At 41.2% G+C, this 20519-nt stretch overlaps 1 protein-coding gene across 3 annotated transcripts; it reads right to left on the reverse strand.

Annotated features, from left to right (window-relative positions):
* Positions 1 to 376: 376 nt before the first annotated feature.
* On the reverse strand, positions 377 to 19484 carry LOC101062745 (gephyrin-like). Of its 3 annotated transcripts, XM_003962285.3 has the most exons (24): positions 19293 to 19482; positions 16978 to 17056; positions 16278 to 16335; positions 16096 to 16188; positions 15820 to 15914; positions 15618 to 15684; positions 14872 to 15165; positions 14627 to 14728; positions 12654 to 12791; positions 11004 to 11046; positions 10784 to 10921; positions 10606 to 10698; positions 8550 to 8605; positions 7883 to 8002; positions 7749 to 7807; positions 6833 to 6986; positions 6308 to 6429; positions 5916 to 6003; positions 5737 to 5810; positions 4999 to 5063; positions 4162 to 4265; positions 3761 to 3857; positions 3490 to 3628; positions 377 to 3394 (listed from the first exon to the last, which is right to left on the reverse strand). In XM_003962285.3, the coding sequence occupies exons 1-23, from the start codon at positions 19354 to 19356 to the stop codon at positions 3495 to 3497; spliced, it is 2337 nt and encodes a 778-aa protein (XP_003962334.1). In that variant the 5' UTR covers positions 19357 to 19482; the 3' UTR covers positions 377 to 3394; positions 3490 to 3494. The 3 variants fall into 3 exon arrangements, with proteins under 3 accessions (XP_003962334.1, XP_029682628.1, XP_029682637.1); XM_029826768.1 differs by lacking the exon at positions 14627 to 14728 and having other exon boundaries at positions 19293 to 19483; XM_029826777.1 differs by lacking the exons at positions 12654 to 12791; positions 14627 to 14728 and having other exon boundaries at positions 19293 to 19484.
* Positions 19485 to 20519: the final 1035 nt, after the last annotated feature.

A 20519-nucleotide genomic window follows, 5' to 3' on the forward strand; every position in this document is an offset into this window, starting at 1 on the left:
CATCAAGAAGCCCACGTGTAAAATGTTTCTCGAGCAATATTACTCAAAATCCCTTCATAAATATTTTTTAATTTAATCTTTATTGACCGTGTTTGAGAAAAACGACCCATTGGGCATAAATTATGACACAATTCTAATATTTAAGTTCTGCAAATGGATATTGGACACTGTTGTAAATCACTGAAAGAATAATTCTACATACATCCTCATGTAAGACACCAAAAATGATTTAATCTAAGACATATTAGGACTTACATTATTGCAAGAAACTGTTTTGGACTTTGGATTCCCTTTTTGTCATCATCAGGTAAATATGACAAAAACAACAATCTATTATTAGGACAGATAAATAAAAAGAAACTTGCCATTGCAGAAATACAGAATAATGAGGATTATTTTTTATTAATTTATCTTCAGTTTCAATAATATCATTACAGAAAAAACATCCTCTTCATTATATTTATACAGTAGTAGTAGAATGCTGTCATTGCTTCATTACAAGTGCTGGTCATAGTTAATAGTGTGTGCAGTGTGACACTGACTTCAGTCCATTGTTATGAATCACTCCACACAAAGGCAGTTTATCAATAACCTGCTTCTTCTTACTCAAATGAATCTATTTAGGTTTAAGTGGTCCTCGATGGGCAGGTGCCAGGATGCGTGGTGAAGCTGCGTTCATGAATGTGGTCACCCCCTGAATGACAACATCAAAACAGCTGCAACGAATGTCACCATGTGCTTGTACTTTGTGTCACTGGCATGAAAACAGCATTAATCCCCAAAAGGTGTGTGGTGCACTTGAGGTAACTGGGAAGAACATCCGACAGAGAACTCAGTGACATGATAGCGTTGGTACCAGAGCCTGGATGTTTAAAGTTCATTCGCTCCGTGAAAAAGAAAAACCATCCAAAAGGCTGTTATGTCAAATCAGAAATCCCACCCAAGTTGCTGCACTGGTGGTCTCACACCTGGACTGAAACCTGCCCAAAGAGGACAAACAAGCACCCCTTTATAAGCATGCAAATGAGGTTAAGGGGGAAAGGGTAAAAAAAGAAAGGGAATGAGGACAAGACAGAATACAAGGACAGTGAAGGAAGACTCAATCAACTGACCAGAAAAAGCAATTCAAACCCAGAAAATTCAAACTGGTGCCGTTTTTTGTTTCAGGAAAAATTGCAACATTAAAAACGAATCCGTATCAGGTATCTGATCAATGTTGGAACAAAAGTTTAAGGGGGGAAAAGCCTCGTGGACCTTTGTGTACATATAATAAAATCAAAGCAAGCATTTTAGCAGCTATTCCATTATGAGACCTTTGAACATGTCAGTCAGGTTTGATCACACTCAGCAAGAATCAAAAGAATTCCAAGTTAAGTTCTGCTACACTGTTGTACGTTTGGGAGTAAAAGACATTTAAATCATCCTTGTTAATAAGTGAACAGCTTGAGATTAGTCATCAGTATGATATCAGAACCATCAAGCCCGACTGGTTGAAGCAAAAAGTGAAGTAGGACTTTAGAGAGGGAGGCTGAAAAGACATCAGAACGGAATTGGCAACCATTAAATTGGATAATTCCTTTAACAAGCACCGAAACACTGATACAGTAGAAATACACCAGTAATGAAGGTTAACAAGCACCTCAATGTGACACCCTGCTTCCAAGTGATGAAGACTCTGACTTGGTTTATTAGAATATCTTTTTTTTCTTTTTAAATTGTCATCAGAGTTTTCCAAAAGAGGACCCAAAGTATCACAACTGCCCTGTGGTGGTGGGCTGCAGTACGGCTTCTCTTTCTCTTAGACAAAATAGAATCATTTCTCTTGTTTTAGCGAGCTGTTGTTCATAATTTTCAGCAGTTTGGCAAATAACTTATTTAGTGTAAAAATGTTGTGGAACCGGTCCCTGTCCACAAATAATGTCCCCCACTTAAGACAGCAGCACTCGGACTCCAGACAGTCTGGCTTCACTTCAATACATGTGACAACGCAGCGCACATCTCCTATCACGTCAATGGCAGCACTCGCTCAAACAGCTTTTCGTTTGTGGTTTTATTTAACAAACAAGATTAGCATTGTCACATACAAGACGGCTTGGAGAGAAGCTGTCAGAATAATAATTGGTGTTAATTTTAAGATGACAATTCCTGGAATGACCAAAATTAGCACATCTTATGAATTAAGCGTTGCATCCGCGTCGCTGTGCGGTAGTTCATTTTGACTTGCATATGGCGTTTTATTTGTTGCAATATTCCCTAGAGCATCGAACATGTATTAATGCCAACTGAAAATAGTCCATTGACAAAAGGTTCTCTGCTTTGAGATTGGCACAATCACTGGTTGTGGTCTTTTAACAGGATCTCTAGAAATTAAGAGAAATAAATTAAAACAATCACACTATCCATAGTTTATCAATAGTCAAAGTGCAAATATCAAAGATTATACTATTTAAGTTTTACATTGTTTTACAGTGTAAACTTTGTACCTGTACATCTGCTGAATACAGGATTAGACCATACTATTAAAAGTTAATATAATAAATACTATATATATATATTTTCTTTTTAAATTATTATCATTATCATATTGTTAAAGTAAAACCAAATTAATGGTTACAGTATGGTCACTATTAGCTCACATTGCTGTAAAGTTGGCTACTGTTGGAATTCAGTCAGTTAAATGGCTTTCGTTGACCGTTGGTAAGCTTTGTATCTGGGGAAAACACAAAATATTTAACTCTTTTTCAATTTTTAGCGAGAACTAAAATATTGCACTTGTACAAACTATCTTTCCAACTGCAATGAAAATGCAACTACTTTAAAGTCATGTTAATGTCTTGATCAGGAAGTGATATACAATTACTGCACAGAGGCTTTCAGGATTATAGCTGGAGAGGGAGAATGAAGAAGTGGAAGTACAAGAAATAATGAAGATGGGGAAGAAGGATAAGGAGGTAAGGGAGGAACGGGTCTTTATATCTCTCTAGCTAACAGGGAAAAGGGTTAATGCACAAAGCAAATGAACAAGACAGAAGAGGGTGTGATTACTACTGAGATGATAATATTCAATCAGAATCATGATCATAATAATAAAAAGAATATTAATTCGAATATTAAGAATATTAATAATAATAATATCATCAAGATAATAATAATAATAATATTACAGAGTCTAATGTTTTTTAATTTCATCTTTTCTTTTCTTTAAAATACACTGATCTCCTCAGTGCAGACCAATGAGGATTTTGCCTCTGCTGGCTCCGACTGGCTGTTGCATATGACATCACAGCTGATGGCGACCAGGTAGACATGCATCACTTCCTGCCCCTACCAATTTCCTGTCCAGACAGGAAGTCCTGGCACTGCCATGGTAATCGGTAGCAAATTAGATTGTAGTCTGCAGGAATATTAAAAGTTGAATTAAACAAGTAAACAAACAAACAAACAAACAAACAGGTGTTTGTGTAGACAGACAGCCGAGATAAGTCACACCTGCATCATAACCTTCCAATGACCATGACATCCACAACCTCTCCCTTATGCAGTTCCACATACTGCTCTGTTTTAGGCGGCAGCATCAGCAGACCGTTGGCACTCCGCATCGACATTAACCTGCTGGATACCTGGTTACCTGTACAAACAGGGAGCAACAATCTTTGTTTGTGTGTACAATATTTACAAATGAAGAAACTCTAAATGAGGAAATCACTGATGTATACAGGAAGTATTCCACACCATTCTACAACTATGTATGCATGGTTACCTGTGCTTTGTGCCCAGGGCAGCGGCTCCTGATGATGCCAGGTGAGAATGCAGCGATGATACTCCGGTCGAGGATCCAGTTTTACATCACATGAAAGCTGGAAGTCATGCAGCCGTATTTAGCATAAAACTGCATTTCCAATAACTACTAACAACCACTATAACACATTTAACCTCTCCTTCTTCAGTGAATTTAAAGGTGAATTTATGGGTGATGATGACCTATTGGATTGCTAGTCATCGAGAGCTACAGTCCAGGCGGGTTTTCCGTCCAACCAGGTAGAATCCCGGCTGGATTGACTCCCGCAGGAACTGGGTGACCGTGACATATTTACTATTTATCCATCCGTCCATCCATCCATCCATCATCCATCCATATATGTGTATGTGTGTGCATTTTACCCTAGCTTTAATAATTGTAGGTCTGGGGTCCAGAATGCCTTGCATCTTCCTCAGAGCCGGAATCACAAACAGGTTACAAGTCACCACTGCAGACACTGGGTTACCTTGGAAGCAGACACAGCTTCACTGTCTCAGCTCTGTTACTAACTAAACCTTTAAAACCACAGAAAATACTATCAAGCTGACATGAGCACCTTCCTAATGTTGAAAGTATGAGTAAAAATGCTGCCTCCCTCCCTTTTGCCATCACTTGTCCAAATAATTTTGCAATTTATTACTAACAGAAAGATGTTTAACAGAAAGATGTATATTCCACATCAACTGTAAGTCAGTTTACTCCAGATATAATGAATAGCATTGTCTTATTCCTTCCAGCTGTACATCTGTTTCTTTTTGCCAAATACAAAGACTAAAGAAGGATACTATTTTTTTCTTGCCTGGTTCAGATAAAAATAAGAAAAAAGTCATATACCTTTAAATATTTGGGGTGCTAACTGCTTACAGTGCACAGAGGTGTGATGATTAACCAGTGGAATTTCAGATAAGACTGACTCAATACACACCCTACAGATATAAGTGACACTCTGCTCTCAAAATATTTATCCAGACAAATAAAGGCTCATTTTGGGCCCCGTCCATGTCAATATTTAACAGCTAACTTTGTAATTCTGGGGCTCAAGCTGTAATAACATAAAATCACAACCCGGGTGTTATATTTGCTATCATATCTGCCATGATTCATTCGTTGTTACAAAATAAGAAATGTTTCCCAATAGTAAGAGATTTGCAGGGGCAACGGACCACAATGTGCAACTCGATGGTTGGTTACCCTATTACCTGGCAGAGCAAAAATGAGTTTGCGAGCTCCGTCAATGTCAACCGTGGCAAAGGTAGTAGGAAGACTGAAGGGCAAAAACGGGATAAAAATAAAAATCATGACAACAAATCCAATAAGAACAAAATATCCAGAATGTACAGGCTAACAACAACAATGGTAACACATCTACCGGTATGCTAATTAGAAATAGTGAGATTGGTGCACACATAAAGTCCTGACCAGGAGTCAGCAAACTTGGGCCATGGCTCACTTCATTATTGGGGGTTTTAAGAATAGGAAAACATCATTTTTCTTGATCAAGTCCAAAAGCTTTGTTTAAATTAACTGGATTTTTAAGCCTTGGCACTGTGAAATGGATCATTAAAACATTGTTTAAACATAAAATTGGTCATAAATTCTCCATTGCAGAAAATGTTGTGATGCTGTTTCCTAAAAACTCTGTTGATTTACCACATTTGTTGTTAAGGCAATCACAAACACACTTCCGGACATATGAATCTATTTTAACTTGGTAACTTTGGTATTAAATAGAAGCTATCTTTAATTGACATAAACATTTACAATGCAAGTATGTTTGTTTTACTGTAATTTGTCAGCAATCCAACCCATCAAGTAGAATAGAACAGTGGTAGCTAACTGTATTGCTAGCTACAGCTGGAAAAACATAATAAAGTAAATCATATGATTAGAAGCCAATCTTTGACAAGTAAAATTTCCCCAACTAACTCTATTCTCACCCAGGCTTCATAAAGACTCGTCCAAAGTGGATCTGAGCATGAAGGTCAATATCCAGCACCTGCTTTAGGTAGTCCTGATGAGACACACAATCACATCGCATTTCATCTTGGAAATTTACAAACTAGTCAGCAAATGAGTGAGGGCAGTTTGAGGAGAGGGCTCATTAGTTGGAGCTTACCTTTTCTCCCATGGACACCCCACCTGAGGTGATGATGACGTCAGCACGGCTGATCCCCTCGTGCAGCGCAGACAGCAAGTCATCGGGGCTGCAAACACAAACAGGGTGTATCAAGCCCACCGACTGTCCGTTAGTGTTCATTCACAGCAGAAATCAAACTTAAACTCAAATCAAACCTCAAATAGTACATACCGCGAGTCACCCCAAGGGTTAAAAGCCAGTTTAGATTTAAAAACTTTCTACAAAATCAGTGAAATGATAACATATGACCTCATTTCTTTTCTCATCACTGACAGAGTCGTGGTTCAAGATACCACATTTCCTTTGTTCCAACCAACTTTGAATGGAGTACAGGAAATCCTTCAATATTTATGAATCTAAAACTTTCCTACTTGTCTCCAACAATTCCGAGGTTGATGGTGGGATATCCATGCTCCTGGATGGTGGACAACAGTGTTGACCTGTTGGAATCTCTAATCTTTCCTGGGTGAAGGTCATCCTCTGGATTCAGGAGCTGCACATGCACAAACAGGAGCTGTTTTTTTAAAAACATGCTGGAAGTCCTTGATTTCCACTTTCCCTACATGTCAAAGATGGCCTTCATTCCAATCTCACAGGCAGTTGAAGCACATAGACACAGACAACGTTTGGGTATCTTTGCGTCCTGTCTGACCTTGGACGCCCTTAAAGTCTCAGCACTTAGTAGTTCAAGTTCATAAAAACAAATTGTGAGGTAGACGCCATTTTTTATGGGATTGCAAAACCAACATTTTAAATAGATTGTTTTAAAGATAAGCACTGAAGGTTGTCAGCAACTGTATGGCATTTGTAGTCTAAAGTCAATTCTAGTTTTCAGTTTCCGAGCAGTTCCTTTATTATTTTCTTTTTTCTAACTCAAAATGTGCTTTTGTTTGTACCTCATTTCCCGTGGACATGACAGCCACCACAGGGAACTTGTGGACGCTGACCTCAGTCATTCCCACTGTAGCCAGCAGGCCGATCTCTGACGGGCCCATATGTGTTCCTTTAGCCAACACACACTCCCCTCGCCTGATGTCATGACCAATTGGCCTGTACAGTCACAGAAGGGTCAATTTAGTCAGTGGGGCTGTTGAGCAATTCAAAAATAAATAAAAACTGTGACAAATATAAATTACAGCAATAATCATTAGAGTGGTTCTATTAGTAGCTTTTAATTTCTAACCAAATGAACACAGTGAGTAAAGCAATGACATTCTGATAAAAACAACGCATTCAATGCTAATGTCATTCAAAATAATGGTCACATGGATCGAAAATATAAGTTATCCTTACAATCTTTCATTATCATGTCTTTAACAAAGCTACCGTGAATGGGGAAGGTTTTGATTGGGTGTCGCTGACGTGCCTAAATTCTTCCAACCAAACCTGGTCTATAGGTCACTGCCTTCCACTTTGCATGTTATTTATGGTTCATGGACTTCTGGCTGCACATCAGCTCGACATGCGGACCAATAACCGTGGCAAACATTTATACATGCACGTGCGCTTACGCCTGGTTTTGCATTTACCGTACTCTGTGCAGCTACTAATAAGAAATTATTTCCAGATATTTGCTGCTACCTGGAGCTAACTGAGGCGTATGTACGCAGATTCACTAGAGGTGTTAACTTGCTGTTTCCACCAGTGTGGTGCTTATAGTCAGAGGGCAGCATAGAACTTTACAAATCAATTTTTTAAGAAGAATATCTTTTCTATGATTATTTGCCATTTCGACAGCTTCCTACAGCAGCTTTGGTGGTGACTCTGCGATCCCTCGCAATTCTTAAGCATTTAACGGTCATTTGTTTTTACCTGATGTCCTGTCCGGGCCGGGCCTGGACCATAATCCTCACCTCAAGCTCCTCTGTGCCCTGAGATATGAAGGACAGAAAGGCTGATACAGTCCACCATGAACAGCCAAACTAAGATGGCGCTTGTTTACTTACATCCTCAGACTCCCGTAGAAGCTCTGTATCTTCTACCTGGACAACAGCATCAGCTCCACAAGGAATAGGAGCTCCAGTCGTCACCCTCATCACCTGACCTGGCATTATTGTGTGAGTGGGCTACAAACACAGACAACTTCAATGCATATTTATTTCTGAGGTCTGTGACAGCGCTTTAAGCGAACAACCAATAGAGAAATGATACCACAAATCTCCCTTTCTGCATATGTTTACACAGTACAACTAATGTCCCACTTTAGTAAAGACATTTCACATCAGCCTGATATGGATATTAAAAAGAGAGAAAACTCATTTTTTGGACAGAGGGACTTTCCCCCCTCACAACAAGGGGGGAAAGTTATGTGAATTTGGGCTCTGCAAATATTTTGGAACTGATCAGATGCACATTTTCACAAAATAGAAGTTGAATTAACTAAAACACTTATACAAAGGTAACTTTTTAAAGTTGTCTGAAAGCAAGAAAATGCAACCAAAATGTGATGCTACATTCCTAATGCAACACACAAGAAACTACAGAACAAGGAAAAGAGCAATTACTATTTTTATTATATTTCATGCAGTGAAAATGCTAAAGAGAGTGTATAAATAAAGCAGATGCCCCAGTATTTTTGTATGAAAATTAAATGCATCATGTATTGAAAGTGACCTGCTGTCCAGCCTGCGATTCCCCCATGATGAAGCGATCTCCTGGCCCATCAGCAGCTACAGACAAAATAATGAGAACAGAATAATGTCTGAACAACTGACAACATACATGGAATTTAACCTGCAAATAAGCAAATGCTAAAGTATCGCCTGCCGATCCTCATCCTTTTGGAGTAGAAGGGTTTTAGTACTCTAAAGACTGCAGCAGCTACTGAATTTATCCTTGTGCTTGTACTGGAGCAGATTTTCCATAGGCACACTTGTCTGAGGTCTGATGTAGGACCCCTCTGGCTTTAGTGGCCCAGTGATTTGTGGATTAGTTAGGAGAATTGCTGCTGCCATCTTGAATTCTCACATAAATCAATGCTATCTACTGGCAACACCCACAGAATGGAAACACCAGCGCAGGTCAAATGTCAATATCTTGAAAAGAAAAAAAGGAATTTTGCTCCATTGCCATTTTACAGAAGAGCTACCGGTATGTGAATATTCCATCAGGTTTAGATTAAAGGATTTGCCAGCCCAGGTTCACAAATCATGTCATGTCCTCAAGCTGCTGTTGTGTGCGTGGGTTTGAGTATTCTATGCGTGGTATAATAAATTGCTCTATTGTTCCAGAGATTAGACCTATAGACCTGAAACTAGCATCTCAGGCTACGTTCCCACTGCAGGCCTCCATGCTCCAAGATCCCATTTTTTATGTGTGTGTGTTCAGACGACATGTTTCAATGTGGCCTGCCTGCAGACTGCAATGTGAACAGCTTACACTCCTGAAGTGAAGCCACATGTGCAGTTGAACATTCCTGATGTCATGCACGGAACATTGAAGCTAGTCTCTAGTTTAACAGTGTGTGGCAGCAGCCGGCAAATTTGTGAGCAACTGCGATAAGACCACACAAGTTTGGCTTGCACCGAAGTGTGACCCCCTCCCAATAATAATTAATTCTGCTCCAAGTCTTTTTTATCTCTCGACTGGCTAACTCCATTATTGCTGTCTTCTTTTTTTAATCATCGTAATGATGACGTCCTTTTCCACAGAGCTGTAACAGGCGGGCCAGCTCGGTGGTGGGGATGAAGCTGAAACCTCTGGCGACAGTGGCAGAGAGGAGAACTATTGACAAACTGCGGAGCATCATGGACAATGTCCGCCACCCTCTGCACACTGTCATCCACAGCCAGAGAAGCCTGATCAGCCAGAGCTGCGCCTCCCCAAGTTCATCAGACTGTTCAACTCCTCACTGGGGGGAGGAGGGCCAACAGAAGGACTGGAATAACATAATACTGTGATATCCATTCATTCAGTTCATTCAGCCATCATTTATTTACATTTTTATAGTTTTATATTTTATATTTATATTCTATTTTTAATTTATTCTCTTTTATTTCTTATTTTATTCTATTTTTATTATCTTTAATAGGTTTAATGGTGTGTAATGGTGGTGGGTAATTTTGTACAGTGCTGTACGTTTTTTTGGAGATGCTAATTTCCCTGATGGACACCCCCTAAAGGGATCAATAAAGTACTCTTGAATCTTGAACATATGTTGCTCCAGAAAGACGTCAAACTGGCATTAAATGCTGGCTGTTCATGTTGCATTAAAAAAAAAAAATCCAGTACGCATCCAATTCAGAACCATAGTTGGAAGTGACCTGAACTGGATTTGACTTGTGCTGTTCACACTGTCAGAAACAAAGCAGATTCAGGTCACGTTTGAGCGAAAAAAATCTGATTCAGGCCACTTTGGCGGCAGTGTGAATGAAGGCGAAGGCAAAGTTGCCCAGCACAAAACTGAACTGAAGCAACTTCAGCTTTGATAGAGCAGCGGAATTTAATAGTTTTCCATGTAGGTTCCATCTCTTTAAGTTTGCATAGAAGAGCCAGAACGTTGTTCCATCTGTCTTCTTTATGACTAGCATCAGCTTCTTTCAGCACTTTTTTTACACCTGAGTACAGTTATTATGTAATTAAATTCTTTAACTGTTTCTGGTTTAAGAAGCTAAACAGATCACTTTGGCTGCGTAATACTCGTATTTCTGCCTGATATAAGTAGTCTCACCTCGTACAGCATAGCCATCTTTAACAGAGGCGGGAAATGGAGGAAGATTGTCTTTGGCATAGATGTCCTGAGCAAGCACACGGCCCAAACCATCTGGAGAAAGGAACAAAGGTCACGTCAGTAATCAGCTGATCTGGTCTAATTCACCAATAATCACACACATATGCAAAAGCCTCACCTCTGTAGTTAATAACTTCGATTCCCAAGATTGGTGTCATTTCTAGAACAGTTATGAAGGCCTTGTCCATGGATGTTAATGGGAACGGAGACATGCGATGACGGCGTGCCACTTTGCGGATGTCCACGGCACTGTGACCTATGCACAAAAATTAAAGAGAAAAGAGGTGAGCATACAGAAGAGATGACGGTGAGAACACACACGCACACACACAACTTACTGGCTCTTAGAATGTTCTCATTACTGCCACATCGTGACTGAACCTGCACAGAGACAGAGAGATATTCTAGTTGTGTTCGTCGTAGCCATGTTTAAAGCAACAGCCCCTCTGTGTTGTGTCTTAACTGCGCAATATTATCAGAAACTACGCTTAGGATAGAAATGCTATCAATTAAATTGGGTAACTCAACCATGAAATTAATTCTAGTTTTGTGCTTCTGCATTTCTTTTGTCCAGTTTTGATAAAAACCTGCTTCTACTCAAATCTGTGTGGGCAAAATCTAAAAACAAATAGGATTGTAAAGCGTGTAGTCATATTAAACAAGAAAGGTTTCAAAGTAATGCTGTGTGCACGGATCCCCTGGACACTGTAAAGCACAGACGCTGTTCGTCAGGGTAATTTAGAGTCCCCTATCCACCTCATCTGCATGTTATTGGACTGACAGGACACTGGAGTGTGCTAAGCTACGAGGCCACTGTGCTAACCACCGCAAAGAAAGGTGGCCAATTCATTTTGGTGACTGCAGCTCCAAGTCCTGGAGCCCCTTTAATGAAAACTGGGGTCAGTTGCAATTAATGAAAAAGGCTTGTTACTGACTGCATGCCATCAAGAGATTTTAATTATTTTTGAGCCAGAGCTGAGATGAGTTCAAGGCCTCATGTCCCAGACCTCAGTGCCCTGTTCATCAAGTTACACACAGTACAGTAACTTTCCTCTCCACAGTCAGGGTGCTACATATATTCGTTGATTGACTTTATCAGACAATGATTGCCACACTTCCTGTTTATTTAGGTTCCTATGTAGTGTGTGTGTGTGTGTGATGAATTCTACATTTTATTAGTCCATCACTGATTATTAGAACTTTGCCTGCAGTTCACTTGTAAACGAGGAACCTCAACTGAACTGAGAAAACTTCATTTCTGAAGGGGAATTGTTACATCTTGGTATATATATATAGAAGCTTTTTGTTTTTTAAAATTAAAGAAAGTAGTGCTGGGATCTGCTTTTAGGTACAAAGACATAAGTTCCTACATGAGCACATCAGCATTGTTTCTTTCCATCAACACAAATTGGATGTTTTATTTTGTTTTGGACTAAATTTACACCAAATTCAAAAGATGGCTGCATAACACCAGTTGAACCGAACGTTCAACGGGGATTGTTGCGCTAATTCATGTGAATGTACCACAACTTGAGTCATTTCTCACAGACTCATTCACTCCCATTCAAATCCAGGCCCTGAAGCATTTCACTCAAGTGAAGTGAACATGGCTGCGGGCTCTAAAATGCCATGCAAGTTCTGAGCCAAGACGCTGAAACCCCACTACCAACGCAGATCTCATGCAGAACCACGTAAGAGCGGAAGTGAAAAAATTACATGAAATTCATGGTCACATTTAGGGATTTCAATTCTAATGTCAAACGACACTTATATTTGTGAAGGACAGCAGGATAATATTCAAAGGGACAATAGAGGCAGAAACAATGAGTAAAAACTTCCATCATGCAGCAATTACCCTGCGAAAATTTGAATTTGGATCTGCTGTGTCATGCCAACACGCCTTTATATGGATTTGGTAGGAGAATGAATTGGATTTACGGTTACGGCTTTGTGATGCTCTGCGTGCATGAGTGAAAGCTTGTGTGTACCTTGGGGGTCGGACATGAGGCGGTGGAAAGGCGGGAGTTTGCCTGTGTTGCCCGTGGTGACTCGGAAGGGGTGGAGCTTAAAGAGGCCGAATCTCGAGGAAGCACCTGAACACCTCGAGAAATGATCGAGTCTGGGATCTACACACACACACACACACACGCACACGCACACACACACACACACACACACAGTAAACAAAAGCTTTATCCATATTCATGAAATGTTCCATTAAGCATCAGTCTCACTGCTTCAGCATCCAACCAAAACAAAACAGCAAACGTGGTTTTTCATGCATTTTCTTTCAATTTGAATGCTAAGAATTTCCCCATAAATCTGTTTTTCATCACAACACTTAATGCACAACTTAACATTTTACTTTAAAGCAGTAGAATCAAAATGGGATTCACTGAAACTGTAGCTTTAAATGATTTAAACCAGATTACAGATGAATATAGTAGTTAAGTATCTGCTGTGAGAAGTTTATTGAGTCTTCTCTTCCCTTAGCAAAGGGGGGGATCATTGGGTTACGGAATTTGCTCTCACATCATATGTGGCACATTCACATGGGATAATAAAGTCTGTGTTTCCCTCAAATTCACTGACCTGATCGTGACTCTAATTATTTCTACCATTGGTAATGTAGTAGCACAAAATGATTATTTCATGATTAATGGCTTTGCAGCACAAACAGTCATTTAAACATTTGTGTGTAGAAAAATATGTCATGCAAATTAAATTACATGTAAATCACTTGAATAGATGGAAAAAATGCACGTGAAATTAGGATTGGACAGGAATTTGAAGCCAAGTCCCAAACTAGCCGAGCCATTTTACTGGATTATTGAACTGCAGCAAAGTTTTTTTTATGGTTTCTGGGCCTCACCGGCTTCCTGTATGATAGACAATCATTTAAATTCTAATACGCTTTTTAATCTTTATTGTTACCGTTATATCACATCAGTGGAACCATGGACATTTTGGCTTGTTAACTGTTTTTTCTGCGTGTAAATTTAACAATAAAACCTCTAATTTGATAATCTGCAGATGTGTATTTACTTTTCGTGTTCATTTGGGGGAAAAACAAAACAAAAAAGCTATTAATCCTGGATTAACAAAAGATCCTTTGCTGTTAATGACTGTTTGAAGTCTGGCCTCCATAAACAACACCAGTTGTATCCAGCTGTTGAATTGCTGTTTTTTTATCCGCCTAAAACTTTAAAGAATTTTCATTTTTCCTTCCTCAGAAACTCATGGTATTCTGTGATATTTCCCATCACTGTCAGCAATGGATTTTATGTACAAAATTCTTGATTTGATTACTTCCAAAGATTTTTTGATCAGTGATGGTCTAACTCTTTTGGTCATCTAACTGTGTTAGTTCCAGTCAAACAGTGAAGAAAATTTAAATTTAACCCATAAATTCAACCATATCTCCTGTGTCATGTGATTTAAAGCAGAAGTCCTAATTCTTGATGCTAAAACTGGAGGTATAAAATGGCTGCAACAGTCAGACCAGTTGTTTGTCTGCAGTTCAATCACGTGCTGTTTTATTCCAAATGCTGGTATATTGAGGCAAAAGATGAAATTTATCTACGTAATTGCTTAAATCTTTATGGACCTACAAGTAAATTGTATTTATAAGAAAGTGCTGGACAGATTATATATACGTGTGTATGTGTGTATGTGAGATTTATCAGACTTTTTCACAATAAAAATCACCTTAATTCGCAATTCACAATCTCTGGCCACACCAAAGAAAAACTGACTGTAATGTAACATAATATGGCCTGTGGACTGTTAGCCATGTTCATAAAGAACCACCGTTAATATCACACATTCAAATCAAAACTCGATTTACTGGGACCAAATATGAACTGATTCACTTGAGATCAAAGTGCATTCAAAGACCTCTCCATATCTGCACAACAAAGAATGGGAGGGGAGGATGGGTGTGCATGTGTGAGGGTCTCACCTGCTCGTCATGGGAACAGGAACAAGTGAAATGAGAGGGAGGGGCAGGTGTGTGTCCGGGCAGGTAGGGACCCCCTTTAGCCATGATCACAGCATGGCTCGTCTGATGAACGCACATGCATGCAGGGATATCCAAAAAGGGCAGACAGACAGAGGGAGGGATGTCCCCACACACAGACAGGTGGATGAGATGAAATGATTTTCATTATGACGTCACAAATGAGAACGGCCCTGTCTCGCCGTTACCTTGGCAGCGATCGCCGCTGCGGTGATGTGCGAGGAGCCGTGCTGGTGATGGTGGTGGTTGTGCGCGTGTCGGCTTCTCCTCCTGTCGTCCTCCTCGTCCTCCTCTTCCTCGCACTGGGTCCCGCGTTCCATGGTGTGTGTGTTGGAGTGCGCGTTGCTGTGCGAGTTGCTCAGCGGCGGGGAGGAGGAGGGCAGCTGCTGCAGGGCGGCGTGCGTGGCTTTCACCCCAACTGTTGCCTCGCGCAGCAGGTCGATGGCGTGCGGCAGAGCGGGAAGAATGAACTGGAAACACTCCTGCGAGACAACAACGCCGGAGACCCATTCAAAAAGCCTGTCAAACTCAAAGATAAGACGGCTCAACATCAAAAGGAGACGTGGCAGCGCTTCTAAATGATGCTGTCCCACTTGTCTTCACATCCGTTGCTTCAGATTCTTATGATGTCACAGCCTGAACATTTAAAGCTTTCAGGCGTCCATGAACACCTGTTTGATATAGTCTTTGACAGCGTTTAAAACCACCTCCACTATTCTGTGTTGCTGCACAACACACTGAGTATATGGCTTTTGGTTTGAGTGTTCATACATCAAACAATTATTTTTCATTTAAAAGCAACACCGTAAACAGACCATTTTATACAAAGCGGCCCCACTGAGCTTGAACCAATTTCTGTCATGAACTTCACCTCAATGACCCACGTTTCCCAGTTTGTTTAAGCCTTGTGAGATGAAACCCAAAAGAATTGTACCTGAGAGCCCTTCTTGCTCCCTGGCAGGTTGATGATCAGAGTTTTACCACGGATTCCACACACAGGCCTGAAGAAATGGCAGTAAAACAGAGATTAGACCCGGAGAGGAGCTGATCCACACTAAGCAGAAAACAGAGGTGCACCTCCTGCTGTGGGCAGCATGTCTGAATAACTATTAAAGGAGACACCAAAAGATCATTACCTGGACAGCATGCCCAGAGGAGTGACATTCAGCGAGCCCATCAGCATGGCCAGAGCCATTCCAGGAGCCTCTCTCTCGATCACCTCTTTGGTTGCCTGGGACGCAATCGTCCGCTTTTAGTTGCAATATTTAAACAGCTCGTCTGCCCGGTTACTGCATCTCCACAAATTACTTGTCAGAAATATGGACCGTTTCCTATATCACCGGCTTTATTGCTGGTATGTGTTCTGCACATGCACAGTTCACAATAAAGTTGTAAAATCCAGGCACTCGTACCTCAGGGGTGACGTCACGTGGCGCGAATCCAGTTCCTCCAGTAGTGAGAATAAGATTCAACTCAAGGTCGTCACACCACTCTAAAAGAGTTTCCTGCATCCGTGTAAAACACACACAAGCTCTGATACATCAATACACAAGTGGTAGAGTCCACATGCGGCATATTAGAGGGTCTCCGTTACCTTAATTTCATCAATCTCATCTGGAACTATCTTGTAGGCTACGATGACGCCCCCTAATCTGCAGCGGTAACACAAAGAACACCTGAATGTTATGTTGGAGCAGATCATCATGCTTTCCAAAGATCCTCGAGGCTCTTATGGGATTCACAGAAAATGATTTCAAAATGACTTGATTAAACTAAACAGAGAACAGAAACATTCCCCTGTTTTTTTTAATGCATAATACTACAGTGTTGCACCAACCTGTGTTTGCAGGTTTCAGTTCATGCTTTGTTCATGTGAGTTTGGGCTGGGAGGAAATACACCCAATTGATAATTATTTCATTTATTCAAGAGGAAGTCATGTCTATCCAGCGTATTTTAATCGTCAACCAAAGAACACACAGCCGATGCCCAGACACGAACACTGTGAAGGCATACACAGCTGGAGCTGGATCTACCCACAGCTCCAGGGTTGCCTTGTCGACCAGCCTGCTGCAGCTAACAATCCTAGGGAGCAGCAACGAGAGGAGCTGACAACAGTGCAACAGGTGCTGGGATTGTTTATTTTCAGAGCCCATTTCAAGACAACTCCTTCCATTTAATTTATATTCCATTTCAAAGCCAGGCCCTGATGGGAGAATCAGTCTGCTTTGTTTTGAATACTGGGTAATCCTTCTATTACTCAGAGGCTCAGACAATAAGACACAGATCTACTCACAGTGAGGGATCATGGACCAGGTCCTTTAAATTGACTCCACTTCTGTCCTCAGCCAGGTTCCTGAAGCAACTGTCACTGACTGAAAGAAAACCCAACACACGACCTTTAAGGTGGTATTCATAACTTCCGAATGAAACTCAAGACAGATGTGGGGAAAATATATAGAAATTAAGACGTTTGAGTGGTTTCTACACAGAGAAGAAAGGAAATTTGTCCAGTAATTGAGACAGCCCCCTTCTTCATAAGGATAATCGGAGGTGTTGTGTTAAAAGTTGGGGTTGTAAATGTGCGTCTTTAACCTGAACTGGTCAGACAGCAGATTCTTGTCCTGAAAGATTTAAATACTTTGTTGGATGACTGTCCAGATGATAACCTTGAGACAACATGGCTGTTAGCTTAGTTCAGCGGGACTGGAAACAAACTGGTGGAATACAAATATGCTAATGGAGGCCAAACACATGAGTGGCCTGCAAAAACAACAGAATCAAATAGGAAAGTGCAGCAAACTCTCATACAAATCCACAAATATTCAATAACTGGGGCTAAATCCGAGCTGAGGCTTTTACGCTTCATAGCTCTATGAGGGAAAAAGAAAACTCTTGTTTGAAGTAATACAATGTCCTCAAACTTCAAATCCAGGGTTTCCCTGGTTGTCTCAAGTGTATTTGGAGACCTGGTTGAACACAAAATAGCATGTTAAAAATAACAGCTATGACTCAATGTTTACAATGTCTGATAGGATGAGGACAAAATAAATGTGCAGGACCTTAAAAATTGGAAGGAAAGACAGTGACGTGACACAATTTACAGAGAGAATAGTGAGTACGCAGCAGAAGCAGCGTGGCATCTATCAACGGTGCCGGAAGAACCACAAATCTAAAGTGCTGAGCCTAAAACTAAGAGTACAAATGACGGAAACCGTACATATGTGCATACATGTTCTCTTCCTGACAGCACAGCTGTCATAAAACCAGGTCTAACGCAACATTCAGATTCATTGTGGGTCCTGGATCACACGGATCTGGATCAGCATCGGCAAATCCTGCTTCAAGTCAACTTGGTCCAATCTGGTCTTCCCAGTCACGTGGTCTCACTGGCAACAATTCCCATGAAACATCCAAACACAACATGCTTGTCAGTGCTCACAAGGCCTTTCTAGTCACTCATCTGACAAACCAATGAGCTTAATTGTTCCACTGTGGGGATTCTTTTGACCCGCATTCGGTGTGGAGACTAAAGCCCTGTCAACAGTTCCTATTTGCAATAATAAATCGGCAAATGCCTTCTAATTCTTGGCCTTTGACAGTTGTCGTCCGCAGTAGGTGTGCATTAAGCTCTTACACACTTTAGATGGAAGCTTGTGTTTGTCAGCTGGGTGGAAGGTTAGCGGCTGTTAGCCGGGATGCTAGTCGCTGCTAGCCGCGACCGTTTTGACATGACTCTCACGTCCACTGACGCTCGGGAAGCAGGTAGCAGCTTTTGGAATGGTGGCTGCAAAACCGAACGCTGCTCCATTTTCTCGTCTTACACCACCATCCAGCATCAGCCGAGGTCATTACTAAAGCTGCAAACCTGCAACCTGCAAAGCCGAATTCATGTCGATTTGACGCCGAGTCCCCCCCCACCAAATAACAGCTATAAGGTCGGGCTAACACAACCACGACTCATTAGTAAATAAAATAATAGGGTATAAAATCAAGACACGTTACGCCCATATAAGAGCGAATGAGCCAGGATCCGATAAGGAATATAAATAAAAGCGCATCCCCGCTAGAGGCCAACGTATCGGATCTGCAAAGAGACATGAATAATGCAGCTGATGTAGGCTCTGTAACGCCACACTGGGGGAAATATATATTTAATTGTGGCAAGGTAGCGACACGCCGCACCACCAAAAGACCCCAAAAATGAAGCAAACCTGCGTTAACCTCAAAACCAGAAAGCAACCGCTGGATGATAAAACAAGTCCTTCATTTTGAAAATCTTTTCGAGGACTTTTCTTTCCTGCTGTCCACTTAACGCCGATTTAAATACCCCGACCGACCATTGGACGTTAAGGACAACGTCGTTGTCCAAGACTTTGGAAGCTGTGGGACCTTAGAAGCCAGACCAGAGCGTTTGGAGACGGGCTGCACATCTGTCGGGGCTGTCAAAATGCAGTTGGCGTTAGCAACCGGTTAGCTTAGCATGGAGCAGCACCAGCAGCTAGCCTCGGCACTGAAAACGGCTCGCATCGTGACAGCGACGTTAACGCCACACGGGCGCACGACCCGCACCGGGATTCGCTTCGGTTCGATCTCAAAAGGCCGCCTTACCTGTGAGAATCCCCACCCGTGTCTGATGGTCGTGGTTGGTGAGCACCATCCCGTCCGCCGCCATGTTTACAACCTCTGTCGGTACTGAGCCGGCACATACATAGAAACAGGGCAGCGCTGCTGCTGCTGCTGCTGCTGCGCCTCTGGAGGAGGAGGAGGAGTGCGTGTGTGTACGTGTGCGTGTGTGTGTGTGCGCGCCTGTCCTCTGCTGGAATAAATGTCAGAAAGCGTCAAACGGAGCGAAGAGGCAGACGCGACCAAAGTGTGGACGCAGAGCGAAGTTGGAAACCTGGGAACGTGAACGCACCATTTATTTATAACGGACGGAGCGACGGCAAATAAGGGAGAAGATGGGAAACCATCTAAAACTAATGATAAAATCAAACCAATCAGCAGAAAGGTTCGAACAAATCAGGGAAATCTGGAAAGCCAGCTGGCCAGAATGGATCAGTCTGCAGTCAGAGGAACAAAACGAGTCTGGGATCAACAGAGAGTTGTGATCATGTTTATTAAATGTTTGGATTCTCATGATGGAATCACATCACAAATAATTATGACCACGAAAACACTCCTTCCCCCCATCATTTTGACCCTGGCCATCAAGGTTTGGGGGCCAAACATGTTGATGTTTTGTTAGTTCCTCAAACTTGGAATTTACAGGAATCACAGTCACAAAAAAGTAATTTAGGACATTAAACATGAATTAGGAAATGCTAATGCAGTAAAGCCCACAGTGTCAGTGAAATGTTGCCAAAGACGCGTGTTCTGCAATGAAGGGAAGGGAATCTTATCACTAAAACAAATTAAAAAAAATAAAAACGTGCAGAATGTAAAAAAGAGGGTCACACTTTTAAAACCCCTGGTCTACATCTGAAACCATGAAGATGGAGATGTCGAATTAAACAACATTTATCTCACCAGGTCTAATCAATAGTATTAGGGGGGAAAGATGGTTTATGTTTTGTTTGACTATTGTTAATGTTTACACACACCCACACACACACACACACATACACACACACACACACACACACACACACACACACACACACACACACACACACACACACACACACACACACACACATTTCAAAGTCCAATGCTCTCTCCCTTTGTGGACAAAACCTTTCACACAGATTTACCAATGTGAGAGCTAATGTTTTTATTCTTAATGCACAGATGTGCAGAATGTTTAAGGATATATTTTCTTTAAAAAGCAAAAGAATC

The sequence above is a fragment of the Takifugu rubripes genome, chromosome 2, assembly GCF_901000725.2.
Source record: "Takifugu rubripes chromosome 2, fTakRub1.2, whole genome shotgun sequence".
Lineage (NCBI taxonomy): Eukaryota > Metazoa > Chordata > Actinopteri > Tetraodontiformes > Tetraodontidae > Takifugu > Takifugu rubripes.

Excerpts from the sequence above, each read along its gene's own strand:
- LOC101062745 (XM_003962285.3), bottom strand. The coding sequence starts at position 19,356 with ATGGCGGCGGACGGGATGGTGCTCACCAACCACGACCATCAGACACGG. Across the intron at positions 16,189-16,277 it reads ATGAGATTGATGAAATTAAG|GAAACTCTTTTAGAGTGGTG; the intron begins GTAACGGAGACC and ends ACACGGATGCAG. Across the intron at positions 15,915-16,095 it reads CACGTGACGTCACCCCTGAG|GCAACCAAAGAGGTGATCGA; the intron begins GTACGAGTGCCT and ends ATTGCGTCCCAG.